The 15,183-nt window shown below is 41.6% G+C and overlaps 1 protein-coding gene across 3 annotated transcripts in view; it reads right to left on the minus strand.

Annotated features, from left to right (window-relative positions):
- The window catches only part of CFAP61 (cilia and flagella associated protein 61), a 293,282-nt gene that overhangs the window by 152,459 nt on the left and 125,640 nt on the right, over positions 1-15,183 (minus strand). For all 3 annotated transcript variants that reach the window (XM_074004665.1, XM_074004666.1, XM_005568227.4), the window contains exons 15-17: positions 12,931-13,008; positions 7,604-7,810; positions 4,478-4,612 (exon numbers count right to left, since the gene is read on the minus strand). In XM_074004665.1, the coding sequence (XP_073860766.1) occupies positions 4,478-4,612; positions 7,604-7,810; positions 12,931-13,008 (420 nt within the window). The remainder of the gene's footprint in view (positions 1-4,477; positions 4,613-7,603; positions 7,811-12,930; positions 13,009-15,183) is intronic.

Here is a 15,183-nt window from a genome sequence, read left to right on the forward strand (position 1 = left end):
TGAACACTATAAACCAAGATGAAGAGCTGAAGTGACTGAAGTGGATGATGGGGAGCATCTACTGATATTGAGGCAATGGCAGGGGCTATTTAAGTTCAAAGCAGGTTTTCTGGAGTGTAATATGACAAATAACACTTATTTAAACTCCCACTCCTGGAAAGGAAGAGGTGCCTTTTTTTCAAACACATTCCCTCTCCAGGAATTCTGCAGAAACAGGTCTGAGCCCAGTGTGGCTATTTCTCCTGAGTTTGGGCTCTTGTCACCTGGAAGGCCAGTACAAGCCCTCTTCCACCCCCAGTTAATACCGAAACTAGACTGGAAGCTCCGTGCAGGTATGCATGGTGACACAGTCATATCTGAATCCCTGTAAAAGGCAAAAAGGAAAGAAAACAGGCTTGTATGTAGACCCACTCTGAAAGTAAGTATAGGGCAGCTTGTTCGGCCGTCTTTAATCAATATAACTGCTAAATTAATTCAGCCCAATTTTGAGTGTTTTCCTGATCGTAATACTCATTCAGGATAAATACTTGAGGGAATGGATGGATACCCCATTTTATATGATGTGATTATTACTCATTGCATGCCTGTATCAAAATCTCGTGTATGGTATAAACATCGATACCTACTGTGTACCAACAAAAATTAAAATTAAAGAAATAAAATAATTTTGTAAAAAATAATAATACTTACGCAGGTAGGCCCTGATGAGTCATCTAATAAAAAACTTTCATGAGAATAACTCTCATAACGTAAAAGCACGGGCCAAGATGGCTCATTCAAGCTAAGAAAAGAATCTTCCAGGTCTATGATGTCAGTTATGGTCTTGGTCAGGAGAAAGCCCTCTCTCTTACCCATGCATTCACACTGGTTGACTGTGGAGATATTATTACGAATCTTTGAGACCTTGTTCTGAAATGTGTGATGAAAATCATTTATGTTTTCTAGGCTCTTTTTTATTACCTGCTGTGGAGTGGGCTGTCAATTAATAGAAACGACGGGGAAGGTGTTGTGGCAGGGACACTGATCGTCCAAACCAGGCAGGAATTAGGAGGGCCTTGAGGTGGGAGCGAGGGCATATTTCCCTGCCATGCAGTGATGAATTTCAATCACTGCTGCCTTGTGCCAGATTCAAATTGACAACCTACCGAGATGAAATGCTTTCTATCCCATTACTCATGCCTGGAGTGATCTGTTCCCTTGAAGATTGGCTTCCTAGGTGAAAACTAGGGACTGGATGGTCACTCTAAGATGCTTAAAATAGGATAAAAGGTATGAAAGACGAGTGGCCGGCAAGAGAAGTGATATGGACATGGTGAGGGAGCTGAGGGTCTCATATAAAGCTCGATGCACTGGGAGGGGAAGGGAGGGTAGGAGATGTCAAACCTAAAGGGAAAATTCATTCATTTGGTAATGAGAGTTGCTCAACCTTGCACAGTTGGCTACTGCAATGCTATCACTCTACTAAGAAAACAATGTCTTGAGGGATATACAGAGATTCTTCCTAAAAATACTCTACTTGGCTCAACTTGTCTCAGATAATCACTCTAAAACATTAAAACTGTCTCAAATGTTAAAAAGAGAAAAATTAATAATATAATTTAGCATTTTAACTTTTTTTTTTTTTTTTGAGATGGAGTCTCGCTCTGCCGCCCAGGCTGGAGTGCAGTGGCCGGATCTCAGCTCACTGCAAGCTCCGCCTCCCAGGTTCACGCCATTCTCCTGCCTCAGCTTCCCGAGTAGCTGGGACTACAGATGCCCGCCACCTCGCCCGGCTAGTTTTTTTTGTATTTTTTAGTAGAGACGGGGTTTCACCGTGTTAGCCAGGATGGTCTCAATCTCCTGACCTCGTGATTCACCCGTCTCGGCCTCCCAAAGTGCTGGGATTACAGGCTTGAGCCACTGCGCCCGGGCCGCATTTTAACTTTTTAATACCGAGGCCCATTCCATGTGGATTATGGTCTCGATAATCCTGTGATTAAACTTTTAATATGTCTAAAATTTTTTACTGAATCTTGTTTACTAAATCTAAATCTCCATTACAATTTTCTGAAGCTTGAATACAACGAGTAGCAACAAAAGTGCTTCTTAAACAGTCAGAATTCACCTGAGAAATAAGCACAATAGCACGAGCAGCAGGTAACAGGCATCTATGTTAGAATTCTCCCACCCGTCTGCTAAGTGGCTGCCTTCCTGGACCCTGGGTTTGAACAATCCATCTCTGCTTTGTGCTGAAATACACCAGGGCTCAGGGGTGAGGGGCACAGCTTACTGAGATGACCATGGAAAAGGTTACTCAATGTAAGCAATGGTTTCGGATCATACCAACCTGGGAAGTACTAATGAGATAATTTTAAATGAAACAAAATGTTATCTCTGACTTTCTCCCCACCTAGAGCTCCAGCTCACCTCAAAATCACTTAACTGAAAATTCTCACAATAGGGTGGGAGGGAGGGGGCAGGTGTGGAACTGCACTTCATATTCATAAAAACGATGCTTCCTGATATCCATGCAGCAACTCTGGACTCCTCCCTCCAGCTCCAGCCAGGCCACCCATGCTGCCAGAGGACTGGCTGAAGGCACAGGAGCTGTGGGCTGCCACTGAAGTATAAGTCTCAGCAATGACTGCAGAAGGTCAGCATCTCTCATCCTGACCCTGATCTGATGCGGAAGCTGCAAAGTTGTACGCCGAGCACATCCATGTACTTCTATGCCCAGCGCTTTCTCCAGAGATCAGTTTGCCTCTGTGGAAACTGTATTTCAGTGCTGGAGACAGCATGTAGCCACTGTCTCTGACCCCAAGTCACTGTCTTTGCACCAAACTTCTGGGTGTTGGCTCTCTTTCCAAAGCAGTCTGTTCCCAGGATCTTCACATGCAGACAGACCACATGGTGGCCCATCCTAAAGGTCTTCCAGGTGGGCTAGGCACATCTCATCTCCAGTGCTGTGAACCCTGCTACTTAAGAATATGCCTGTGACCTTCAGATAAAATGATATGAATCTGGAGTTTGCTTCAAAATGATATAGGAGAAAGGGGAAGTGGTGGGGGCACAGATGATCCAAAATTAGCAAAGAGTTGCAAATCATTGCAGCTGGGTGCTGAGTGCAAGGGATTTCCAGTGCCACTCAATCTGTGGTCTGGAACAGGTGCCCATGTGCAAACTATTATTTGTCTATGAAGATATGAGTAAGAGACACCGAGAGAAGCATTCAGAAACTTTTATAGCAAACCAACAGAGTAATGCTATGTCTGTTAAATCTAACAATAAAAGAATTTTGTCTGTCTTTGCTTTTTTAATCTTGTTTTCCCAGGAATTCACTTTTTACAAAACTATCAGTCTATGACTAATTGCACATTAATTTAAAAAAAAAAAGACATGTAGATTGAGAAGTCCTGCTTTATATGATCAGTCTATACTCACATATAAATTTACAATGATATAAATTTTTGTTATTTTACAAATACAAAGATGAATGTAAGACACAAAGCTGCCTCTGAGTTGGTCTGATGGAGGTGCCCTCCCCATCCCTCAGTGCACCCGCCAGTAAGACAGGTGCCGGGCGGGGCGATGTCCTTCCCGCAGTGCCGAGCCTGTTGCAAGGTGTTTATTTCAGCATCATCTCCAGCTCTGAGGGGCAGCGCCTTGGGTAAGTGTTTGCAGAGTTTAAACTCACACTTTCCCTTTTTCTCTCTCACAAAGGACAAATGTTAGCCCACTGAGGGATTTTTTTGTTTGTTTGTTTTGTTTTTTACTTAAGTAGAAGAGTATACAAACACTACAAGTCCATATCAGTCAACATGAGAAAATTATGTTTTCCAATTAGGTTATTGAAAAAAACTGTGTGTATGTATACAGGTACATTTGCATTTAAAAGAATATCTAGGTTTGATTTCAATCCTTTTTCCTGTTCTCACAATAAAAGTGGCCCCTGGCCATTCATTTTAAGGTCAAAAACTCCTGCTGCCCCAGGGCAGCTAATATGCTTCTGTTAATCATCTTGATGCCCCTGGGGGAGGGAGTTAAAGAAACCAGCTTAGACCCGGGGCCCAAACATCTCAAATGCAGCCAGCTCTGTTTTCTCTGTCAGCTTCATCCTAACAGCGAATGACCACTTAATGCCTTGAAAGCAAAACATCACTGAAAGGGGGAATCTGCTTTTGAGGACAGGGAAAGAAAATGAAAATATGCCGGAGGATGACTCTAGGTCTTTTGTCCTGGGACACAGCAGCCTGAGAGGCATCCCCATGGGATGACCCTGCAGGGTCCTGTGGCTACTGCTTTAGGCTTGCCAGGAAATAACGACTTGAGGGAAAGGCCTGCAGGGGAGCCTTCGCAGGGCTCCGCCTGTAAGGGTATGAGCACCAGGTTCTCTGTAATTAAGAAGCAGCCTGCTCCTGTGAAGACAGCACTGCCACCCCATCTGCCAGGCCCACGGGAGCTGGCACCGCGCCGCCCTGCCTGCCGCCCTGCTACCCACCGGATCCTTGGAGACCGCCTTTGATGGAGCGTTTATGCCAAGCTTTTCCAGAGGATAGACAATCTGTCGTCGTGGTCGCACGGGAACCAAGTAATGAAGGGCAGATGTCAGGGAGTGGGCGTAGGGGTTCTGGAACTGAAAGACAGCAATCTATATTTTAGGGGAGAGAATGTCAGAGAGGCTCAGCACAGATGTCTGCGTACAGCTTTACAAATACAAAACTCTTAACTCGGCCAAGTCAGAGAAGAAAAAAAAAATCAGCAAATAAACAAACATACTCTTCGAGCAGTGGAATGAATTGTAGATAATGCCTGACACTAATGAAGATAATTACGAGAGTAATTACATTACTATCTCTGTGGGAATGACAGATAAACAAGTGGTTTGGTTTATGGGATTTTTCAGTACAAGTATTTTCCCCGGGAGGATATTCTTCTCCATAGTGATCATGCATCAGCTTGATCTGACCCCATTAAGCTGTGTTATCTGCATCCTGTTAACCTTTGTATGTTTGGCACAAGCTGCTTTAAGAAGACACATAGATAAAAATGTCATCCAAGGGGTAACTTAGCAGGGATGTGAAAATTCTCCTGTTTGTAAAAGTCACTCACAGTGACTTCAACTGGACCTCTGTTAAACAATAACAACAACAAAAACTGTTTTGGCACAAAAAGAAAACTGAGAAGTGAGGGTGGGTGTGGGAGAAGTAGATCATATTATTTACATCTAGACTAATACTAAATTATGAGTTGGATTTATACTTACTGAAATGAACTATGATAAACCATGTCTTAGGGGAATGCTTTATGTATTGATTTTATCCAGTTTTAAAAACTTAGCAGAGAAAACCAAACACGGTGATCTTTATTTCTGTCACATTTATAAAATCTTAGGGTTTTGGTGAAATGAACTAAGGACATTGTAACCATTTAAATCTGAAGAGTCAGACTGTAAAATCAAAACTTTTAATGATACATTTATTGAATTTAAGCTAGAAAGCAAAGAAAGAAAAACAACTGTAGATGCATTTTAATAAATAGGTGGTTTACATATGACTTTTTGCAGTTCTAAAAATAACCCCTGGCATTTCTAAGAGCTTCTAAAATGGTTTTCTAATATCCTTCACCACTGAACTTCACACCCTGACTTCGCAAACTGAAAAACAGAACCCTAGCCAGCACCCTGTTTTTATGCCTGAAAGAGCTCTTAATACATGCCTTGACCAGAGAGACAGAGAGAAAACCATCCCCATAATGTGAGCCAAAAAGCTCAACTTTACTGTAGTCAACTGGGGATTTATAGCAGAATTTGGGAATTCTTACTCAAATTATTTGGAACTGCTTCATACACTTGTTTTAAATGAATATGTGAAATCAACTGGAAGTACAGACTGAGAAGAAATCTGTTTCCAAGCATGTTTTTAGAGGCTATATACAACAGTGTGGAACATATTCCTAATTTCATACTATTGAGGTAAATGTATAAACATTTAATGAAACGTCCAAGGTATTATTTTTATTATGGATGCAAATGGACTTTCTCTAACCCAGCACATCCAGGCAACTTCATGAATAAAAACAAGAAAGTAATATCACATCCTGAAGGTCACAAAATTGGCATTTGGCCAAGTGCAAAGTAAAAGAAAACTGTGCAGGACCAGGATTTTCCAGCAGAACTGTTACCTTCCCATCTCAGTGAGCTCAAAGCTGGGCCATTTCATTGCCAAGGTGCTGCATTTTGATAGCAAAAAAAAAAAAAAAAAAAAAAAAAAAAAAAAAGAAGCTAGGGCAGAGTCTACATCTCACTCAAAACCTTTTCTGTTTTTCTTCTTTCTTCCCCATTCCCTCTGGACTTCTCCAAAAGGTTTTCCGAACTTCTCCAAAAGGTTTTTGTTAAATAAAATACACTGGCGAGATTATTGTTATGTGTATGTACTAACACACTTCAGATTGTTTAATAAATAGACATGTTAATAATAAGGCATTTTAAGATCTCTTAGCTCCCTTTTGCTGATAAGAAGAAATGAGACAATGTCAAAGACTCTAGGCAGAACATGGGAAAGTTTGAGTTCATGAGTGGAATCTTATGGGGCAACTTCTACCTGCTGTAGTGGTTGAATCCCTTCACCCCAAGTCTACGTCAAGTTGAGGACCAATGTTGTCAGTGACTGAGAGACCAATTTGCAGGAAAAAACCCTTGGGAATCTAGCTTGAAAACGCCCTTGCCTATGGAACAACCAGACACCTTATATGAGTGTGTGAGTGTGTGTGTGTGGGGGGTGAGTATATGTGTGAATGCATGAGTGTGTGAGAGTGTGGTATATGTGCATGAATGCATGAGAGTGTGTGGGGTGTCTGTGTGTGTGTGTTTGTGTTTGTGACTCTTCCAGGCAATGGGGATATAGCTTTGAACAAGACAGATAAAAGCATGGCTGTGTTCATGGTAAAATAGATAACTTCAGTTGGTGGTGAGTGCTGTGAGGAACACTAAAGTGGGATGGGACGTATGCAAGTAAGATGGAGGGTGTGTGATCTGTGCATGCACATACACACCATGTATACACATCAGATTCGTGTCTATTACCACAGTATTACTCCATGCAAGTATGGCAAGTGTTACACGGGGTTACATCGGCATCAGGTATCTCCACACTTTCTCTCCATCACCTACTGGGGGTGTGTACAGTGCTTGTTTGGAATGCTGGGATAGCATGCCAGTCTTCTAAAATAGAATTAATTTATTCTATGGAATCATCACTGAAATGTTCTTTGCTTGAAGGAATGAATAGGATCATGTTGGTGCTGCACTCGTGCATCATAAAAAATTATTAGATTTTCACGTCTCTTAGAGCATTTTTGCATGGTTTTCAGTCTCTGTTTTGTCAATATAGAAAAGCCAACATATTTTACTACCAATGATATTAGTTGTGATTGTGTCAGAAATTCGAAGCCTACAGAATGTCACTGTAGTCTATGAAAAAGGCAAAACTAAATATGGCCATTGGAAATTCAGACCCATGTTATCATCAAAACCCATCATGAGAGGAATGAATAAAATGTGGCACACAACACCAACAACACTGTGAACACTGACCTGCTGGGAAAGGGAATCGCACCATTCTCTCACCTTGCCTTCTCTGGATTTTGGGTAAACAGGGTAGTAGAGACAGGATTTAAAGCCTAAACGCAGGATCTCCTTCAGAAAGAACTTGGTGTAGTGCCGGAAAATGGGGTTGAGGGCAAAGTGATGCATGTGGCCGTGTTCTTCGCGCTGGTGGTGACTGAAGTAGATGAAATCTTCAATGTTGTAATGTGACCGGATGTACTCAATGTCCTACAGAAAAGACAGAAGGGATGGTTTCTACAAGCATTTTAAACAAATGGCATGCATTTTGTGATAAATATCTTTTAAAAATTACTTTAGGTATGACAGTAAGAAATGTGTTTTTCTCTTCCATATTTGCCACCTCATCTTCACGGTAAATTTTTTAAATTAGAAATTACATTTCCTGAGAGCTAGTTGTTCTGATGGATTGTCTTTGGGGGATGGCAGCAGAGCTTGTAATGTGCTCCTTCCACACCCATGGCTGCTATCAACTCAGAGAGCCCCGAGTCTCTGCCGTTGGCCAAGCGGCAGGACGGCAGCTCCATACCACTCAGGCAAAGTGAGCACAAGCCAGTCAGCGCAAGAGACCGAGCCCATGGGAAATTAGGGAGTCAGGCAGACAGAGCCACTAGTGTTCTCTGATGTGTTAGTGTGGAAATGTGTCACCCCCAAGTCACACACTTTGTTTTGTTTTGCTTTTCTTCATTTGAGACAGAGTCTCACTCTGTCACCCACGCTGGAATGCCCCGGCGTGATCTTCGCTCACTGCAACCTTTGCCTCCTGGGTTCAAGAGATCCTCCCATCTCAGCCTCCCAACCAGCTGGGATTTCAGGTGCCCACCATCATGCCTGGCTAATTTTTTTTTTAGTTTTAGTAGAGATGGAGTTTCACCATGTTTGGCCAGGCAGGTCTTAAACTCCGGACCTCAAGTGATCTGCCCGCCTTGGCCTCCCAAAGTGCTAAAATTACAGGTGCGAGTCACCATGCCTGGCCCCAAGTCATACACTTTGATTACATGTATGGCTGGCTGGCCTACAATAAAACTGCATAATTGGGCCTTATCCCTGTGCACTTCTTAAACCTTCTATCCCCCTTGATGTGTAATATTTTTACAGTGGAAGGTAATTTAAAGAATTGATGAGTGTCTTCCCATGTAAAGGAAATATCAGGCACACTGCTCTTGTTTCCATAGGTCTGGTTCTGGTTCCCCCACTGTGCCCACATTGCACTGGGATCCCAGGTCTCCTTCATGCTAACTGTGCCCTGGGCCAGCCTGTCCTGTGTCACCTCCCAGCAGTGCACACTGTCAGGAGCATGGCGGGAGGGGAACACTCCAAGGTGGGTGTGACTCTCTGATGACAGCAGCAGTAAATGCACCCAAAACGCAGGAAAAATCAAATCATATGCAGGTTGCAAAACACCAACTTATATTTCTCCTTGTTTTCCACAGTAAAATTATTTTAAAAGCCTACTTTCAAGAACAGAAATTGGAGAATGCAAGGCCCCTGATGTGTTCTGTGATCAGCAAGGCTGGCACCAGCAAATCCATGAAAACTGTGGCATCTGTGGCCAAGCTTCTCGAGGTCCCCTGCCTTTCCAGCTTTTGTCACAAAGCACAGAGGAAACAGAGCTCAGGGTAACCGGGCCAGTGGCGGTACCCTAGGGCAGTTCTGGCAACCTTTCAATCTGCATTGACCCTGTAATGGCCTTTATACTATAAGACTTTTCTTTAATTACCAAGGAGGCATCCCTCATTATAAAATAAAATGAGTGATAAGTATAGGACTGAGAAATCATTGAAAAACAAAAAGCCAACAGAGGTTATTAGCCCAAAACAGCAGATGGGCCATGTGCATCTAATTTTCTTCCCATCCCAAATCCCTTAAAATAACAACAAAAATTATTTTTGGTGTAATGAGAGCATAATGGAGGACAAAAACGTTAGGCAGTTTTACATTGGAAGGAAACCCTACCACTAGGTGAAACCTTCTTACCTTGGGTCACCTGGAGTCCCTGCCTGTCGGCTGGTACTCCATTCAAGCACACACGGGGAAGCCAGACACTGCCACACCCTCCCAATCAGACAGAGGGATGGTGGCACTACCAGTGACAGGGGAGACGCCATGGAGAAACATACAAGCACAACTGTCAAGGATACCCATGCCAGCCACTCAAACTGATCATTTATTCTTTCACTCATGACAAGGACAGACTTTTGAGGAAAACTGACAAATAAAAAAAGACCAGCATAGAGAAACATACAACTTACTACAGAGAAGACAAATTATTCAGGAAATAGCAGAGAATTAAAAAAAGTTCTACAGAGTGTACTCAGAGAGATCAAAAAGGATCTTGCATGTAATAAACAAGCTGGTACCAAAAAGGAACAATGAGAGAACAAGAGACTTGGAAGTTAAATAGATGAACTCTGAAATAAAGATTCCAATAGAGTACTTGGGTAATAGAATAAACACAGCTGAAGAATTAGAGATTTGGAAGACAAAATTGAGGAAATCTAAAATGATGAGTAAAATGTAACATATATATGTTTAGAGACATTGAAGAATCAATTCAAAAGATCTAATATCCATCCAAAAAAGAATTTAAGAAAAGGAGAATGGAGAAAATGGAGGAGAAGAAATAATTAATGAAATCATAGAAGAAAGATTGCCAACAGAGACATAAGATACTTCTTGGCAAAATTAATTCCAGAGACAAAAAGAAAATTTAATTCTCGAGAAAGAAAGCAAACAAACACACATTTATTCATAAAAGATCAAGAATCAGGTTGGTATCAGATTATATTTTATCAATGACATTAGATACTGGAAGACAACAATCTGATGAGAAATAATTAGAATGAGGCTGGCGCAGATGGCTGATACCTGTAATCCCAGCATTTTGGGAGCTTGAGCGGGGGCAGATCACCTGAGGTCAAGAGTTCAAGACCAGACTGGCCAACATGGTGAAACCCCATCTCTACAAAAAATACAAAAAATTAGCCGTGTGTGGTGGTGCACACCTGTAATTCCAGCTACTCAGGAGGCTGAGGCAAGAGAATTGCTTGAACCCGGGAGGCAGAGGCTGCAGTGAGCCGAGATCACATCACTGCACTCCAGCCTGGGGGACAGAGCAAGACTCTATTTCCATAATAATAATAATAATAATAATTTGAATGAGAATTCTACACACAGCCAAATGAGTATACAAGTAGGAGGACCAATGAAAATTTCTCATATTTGTGTGGATGCAGGGACCTTACTACCCAACACCGTCTCTAAAAGAATAACTAACTCCAAGAAATATGGGATCAAAAAGAGGAATAAATCTAAGAAAGAGAAAAGTGTGCAATATATTAAAGAAATAAAGCCATGTGAACATCTCGATGTCAAAAACACATTTGATAAAATTCAACACTCATCCATAATAAAAACTTTTAATAAGATAGAGAAGAAAATTTCCCTTACTTGTTAAGGGATATGTATCAGAAACCTACAGCCACGATTATGCTAAATGGAGGAAAGTACAGAATCATTCCATTAAAATCAAAAACACCAGAGAGGCAGCTGTTACTAACACTATTACTCAATGTTGTTCTATCTATACACTAAAACTGGAAAAAGACTAAAGGTATAAATATTGAAAAGGAAGGTGTAGCAGGTTCTCTTATCCAAAGAATCCTAAGATGACCGCCAGGACAGTACCTGTCATCCCACATCCCTCATGCTCTTCTGCAAAGTGACTCTGCCACACCCCCATTGAGAGAAGTCCGCCTCCACCCCTTGTGTCTGAGCGTGCCCTCTAACTGCTCTGACCAGTAGAATAGGGTAGAGGTGATGCTGCGGCAGAAAAGAGAATCAGCTGAAAAACTTTCCAAGCTCAAAGATATTTCATAAAGGTGACTGAATACAAGATAAAAATACAAACACTAGTAGTTTTCCCATACACAAGACAAACATTTAGAAAATATGAGAAAAAGTGTATACTCAGAATACCAAGAGAAATCATAAAACACGTAGAAATAAATGATCAATGTCTAGAACTGTGTCAGGTCAGGGTCTCAGCAGGAAACAGTATGATCAGATAAGGATAATTGGAGGCGGGTTTAACAAAGGAAATATTTACAAGGATGGGGCAGGTGTAAGAAGATAAGTAGGGACTGTGCCACAGCAACTGCAAGCTATTCCCACCCTAAGAGGGTGGCACAGGAGGAGGGCTGGTTATAGGAATCCAAAAGGAGAGCATCATGAAGAGGCTGCCTTGAAATGTCAGGGAACTCAGTGGAGATCAGCCTGCTGAGGCATCAGACGTCACTGTCACCTCCTCCTTCTGTCAGGGCTCTCCATCCACCAAACCCAACGGGCAGCCAAAAGGCAAAGGCACCCATAATGCTGTGCCCATCGGTCAGGCTCCCTGGGACAGAACAGGGTGGAGAAAGGTGGAGAGTGGACTCACAGGACAAACAAAAACCCGTATGGCACAAAACATGATGCAAAGAAAACCACATGAAAGAAGCCACAAAACGTTTCTGAAGAACCCAAAAAGTTAAACAACAACAACAACAACAACATAGAAATCCATGATCCATGATCCTAGTAGGGAAGTCTTTATATTTTAATGTCAATTCCGCCTAAATTGTTCTATAGAATTCACACAGGTACAACTATATTAATAATAAGCATTACAAGGTTTGGGAGAGGAAATAGCCAAGAAAAAAAAATAAGAAAATTTAGAAGACACCAAATGAGAGAACACTCCTCCACTAGATATAAAAGCACATGATAATGCAATAGGTATCAACAGATAAATCCATGGAAAAGGAGAGTTTAAAAATCGACATAGGCATATAGAAATTTAATAAACGTAAAAGCAGCATTTTAAAATCAAAAGGGAAAGAATGGACTATTCAGTAATAAATGCTTTGAAATAGCTGGCTGTGCACTGGGAAAAAATAAAATGACATTTCCATTTGACATACACACACATACATGATATATGTAACAAGTGCAAAGAAGAATGCTGGAAAGGATAAATGCATCACTACAGTAGTAATACTTCGGGGAGAGTAATGGAATATATCAATATGTGTATAGGTGGTGGAAAGTTATCTGAGTTTTTAGGGTGAGAATGTTTTCATGTAGTCTTTGTAATATATTAAATATTGTGAACTGCAAAAAAATGGAGAATTGCAAGTTCTCCAAGTGGGACAGAGGCAGATGATGATGGTATCCATCAGAAAAAGGAGGCATTCACATTAAATAAGTAAAAGTACAACTCCAAAAGGGGCATTTGGGCTAATTCATGGTATAGCAAGGCACAATCAAAGAAATTAATATCCACAATTTACCATTTCATTTCTGATCACTGCAATACCAACTATTTGTTCCGCAACTTCAGCTACAAATGCCTGCAGCAGTGTTCCATCCTGAAAAGATAAGCATATATTTTAAGACCCTTAAAAGTATGGCTATGAATATTTCTGTAAGCAGGCAACAGTGGGTCTTAACCACGTTCACATAACAACAACAACAACAACAGAACAAGCATCTATCAACACCTACTTTGGGTCAGGTAGTAAGTTAAACGCCCTCCCTATGTCCACTGGATCCTCACACCAACCCCATGAGATATTATTATTATTATTGTTATTATTATTATCAGTTTTGAGATGGAGTTTTGCTCTTGTTGCCCAGGCTCGAGTGCAATGGCATGATCTTGGCTCACTGCAGACTCCGCCTCCGGGGTTCAAGCAATTCTTGTGCCTCAGCCTCCCAAGCAACTGGGACTACAGTCGCTCAGCTAACTTTTGTATTTTCAGTAGAGACGAGGTTACACCACGTTGCCCAGGGTGGTCTTGAACTCCTGGCCTCAAAGAATCCACACACCTCGGGCTCCCAAAGTGCTAGGATTGCAGGCGTGAGTCACCACACCCAGCCTCAGGGTTGAGACTTAATAAAGTTAATAATTTTACTGCTTCATCAAGGATATTCCATAGTGAAACCAGCTTTTCCTTTCCTTTTTCTTTAATTGACATACTTGTAGATTTACATGCAGTGTAAGAAATAAAACAGAAATTTCTTATACACGTTGTTCAGTATCCCCTAATGATAACATTTTGCATAACCATAGTATAATACTACAAGCAGGAAACCAACACTGTTACAATTGTGCGTGTGTGTGTGTGTGTGTGTGTGTGTGGTGTATGAAGTTTCACATGATTTCATCACCTCTATAGGTTTATGTATCCACCACTGTAGTCAGAATATTGAAGAATTCTAATACCACAAAATCCCTTGAGTTGTCCCCTCTGTCCCCATCCTCCCCACATCCTTAACCTCTGGCATCAAATAACCTGTTCTCCATTTCTAAAATATTATCACTTCAAAGTGTCATATAAATGGAACTCTAGAGGATATAACCTGTAGGGGTTAGCTTTTTCCTCACTCAGTATAATTCTCTGGAGATTTATCCAAGCCGATACATGTATCAAGAGTTCATTTCTTTCATTGCTTAGTAGTATTCCATGGCATGATGTTCCACAGTGTGTTTAACCATTCATCTGTTGAAGGATATCTGGGCTGACAATAGCTGCTATGAACATTAGTGTAAAGTCTTCGTTTCTCTGGATCAAATGCCCACAAGTGCAATTGTTACACCATAAGATAGTTGGAGTTTTAGTTTTTAGATAAACAGCCAAGGTTGGGCACGGTGGCTCACACCTGTAATCCCAGCACTTTGGGAGGCTGAGGCAGGCAGATCACTTGACACCAGGAGTTCGAGACCAACCTGGCCAATGTGGTGAAACCCCGTCTCTACTAAAAATACAAAAACTACAGGCGGGCACCTGTAATCCCAGCTACTCATGAGGCTGAGGCAGGAGAATCACTTGAACCCGGGAAGCAGAGGTTGCAGTGAGCCAAGATCGCGCCATTGCACTCCAGCCTGGGTGACGAGAGCGAGACTCTGTCTCAAAATAAACAAATAAATAAAAATAAAAATTAAAAATTAAACAGCCAAAATATTTTCCAGAGTGGCCACACCGTTCTACATTCCCACCAGCAACACTAGAGATCCAGTTTCCCCACATCCTCGCCAGCATTTAGCAACTAGTGGCATCACTGTTTTTTGTTTCAGTCATTCTGATGGCTTTGCAGGGATATTCCACTGTGGTTTGCTCTTTCGGTAGTTACTGGGTGAAGAACATCAGGACCACTAGGACATTTGCTGCCACTTCTGTGACCTACTCTGAGGTGGCACTGGCTTCACCCACCATTGCTATTGCTTTTGCATTGTAAGTACAGATCTCAACACAGTGAAAAATGAATAAAACAGTTTTTACCTTGCAGACTCCCAGAAAATCCAAGTTTCAGAGGCCCCCAAGATTCTTTAGGCCACACTTTGAGAACCAGGGCTTGACCTCATACCACTTAGAGGGCCAGGAGGGAAGGAGCAAAAAATGAAGAAACAAAGAGTCCAAGACAAACCAAAGCAAATACCATGTGCTGAAGGGAAGTTGTATTTTAGTTTACTCTGATGCCTTCGTAAATAGTGAACATTTGTATATACACCATTATGTTTAGGTGTTTGGTGTCTTCCTTCT

Source organism: Macaca fascicularis, chromosome 10 (genome assembly GCF_037993035.2).
Source record: "Macaca fascicularis isolate 582-1 chromosome 10, T2T-MFA8v1.1".
Classification (NCBI taxonomy): domain Eukaryota; kingdom Metazoa; phylum Chordata; class Mammalia; order Primates; family Cercopithecidae; genus Macaca; species Macaca fascicularis.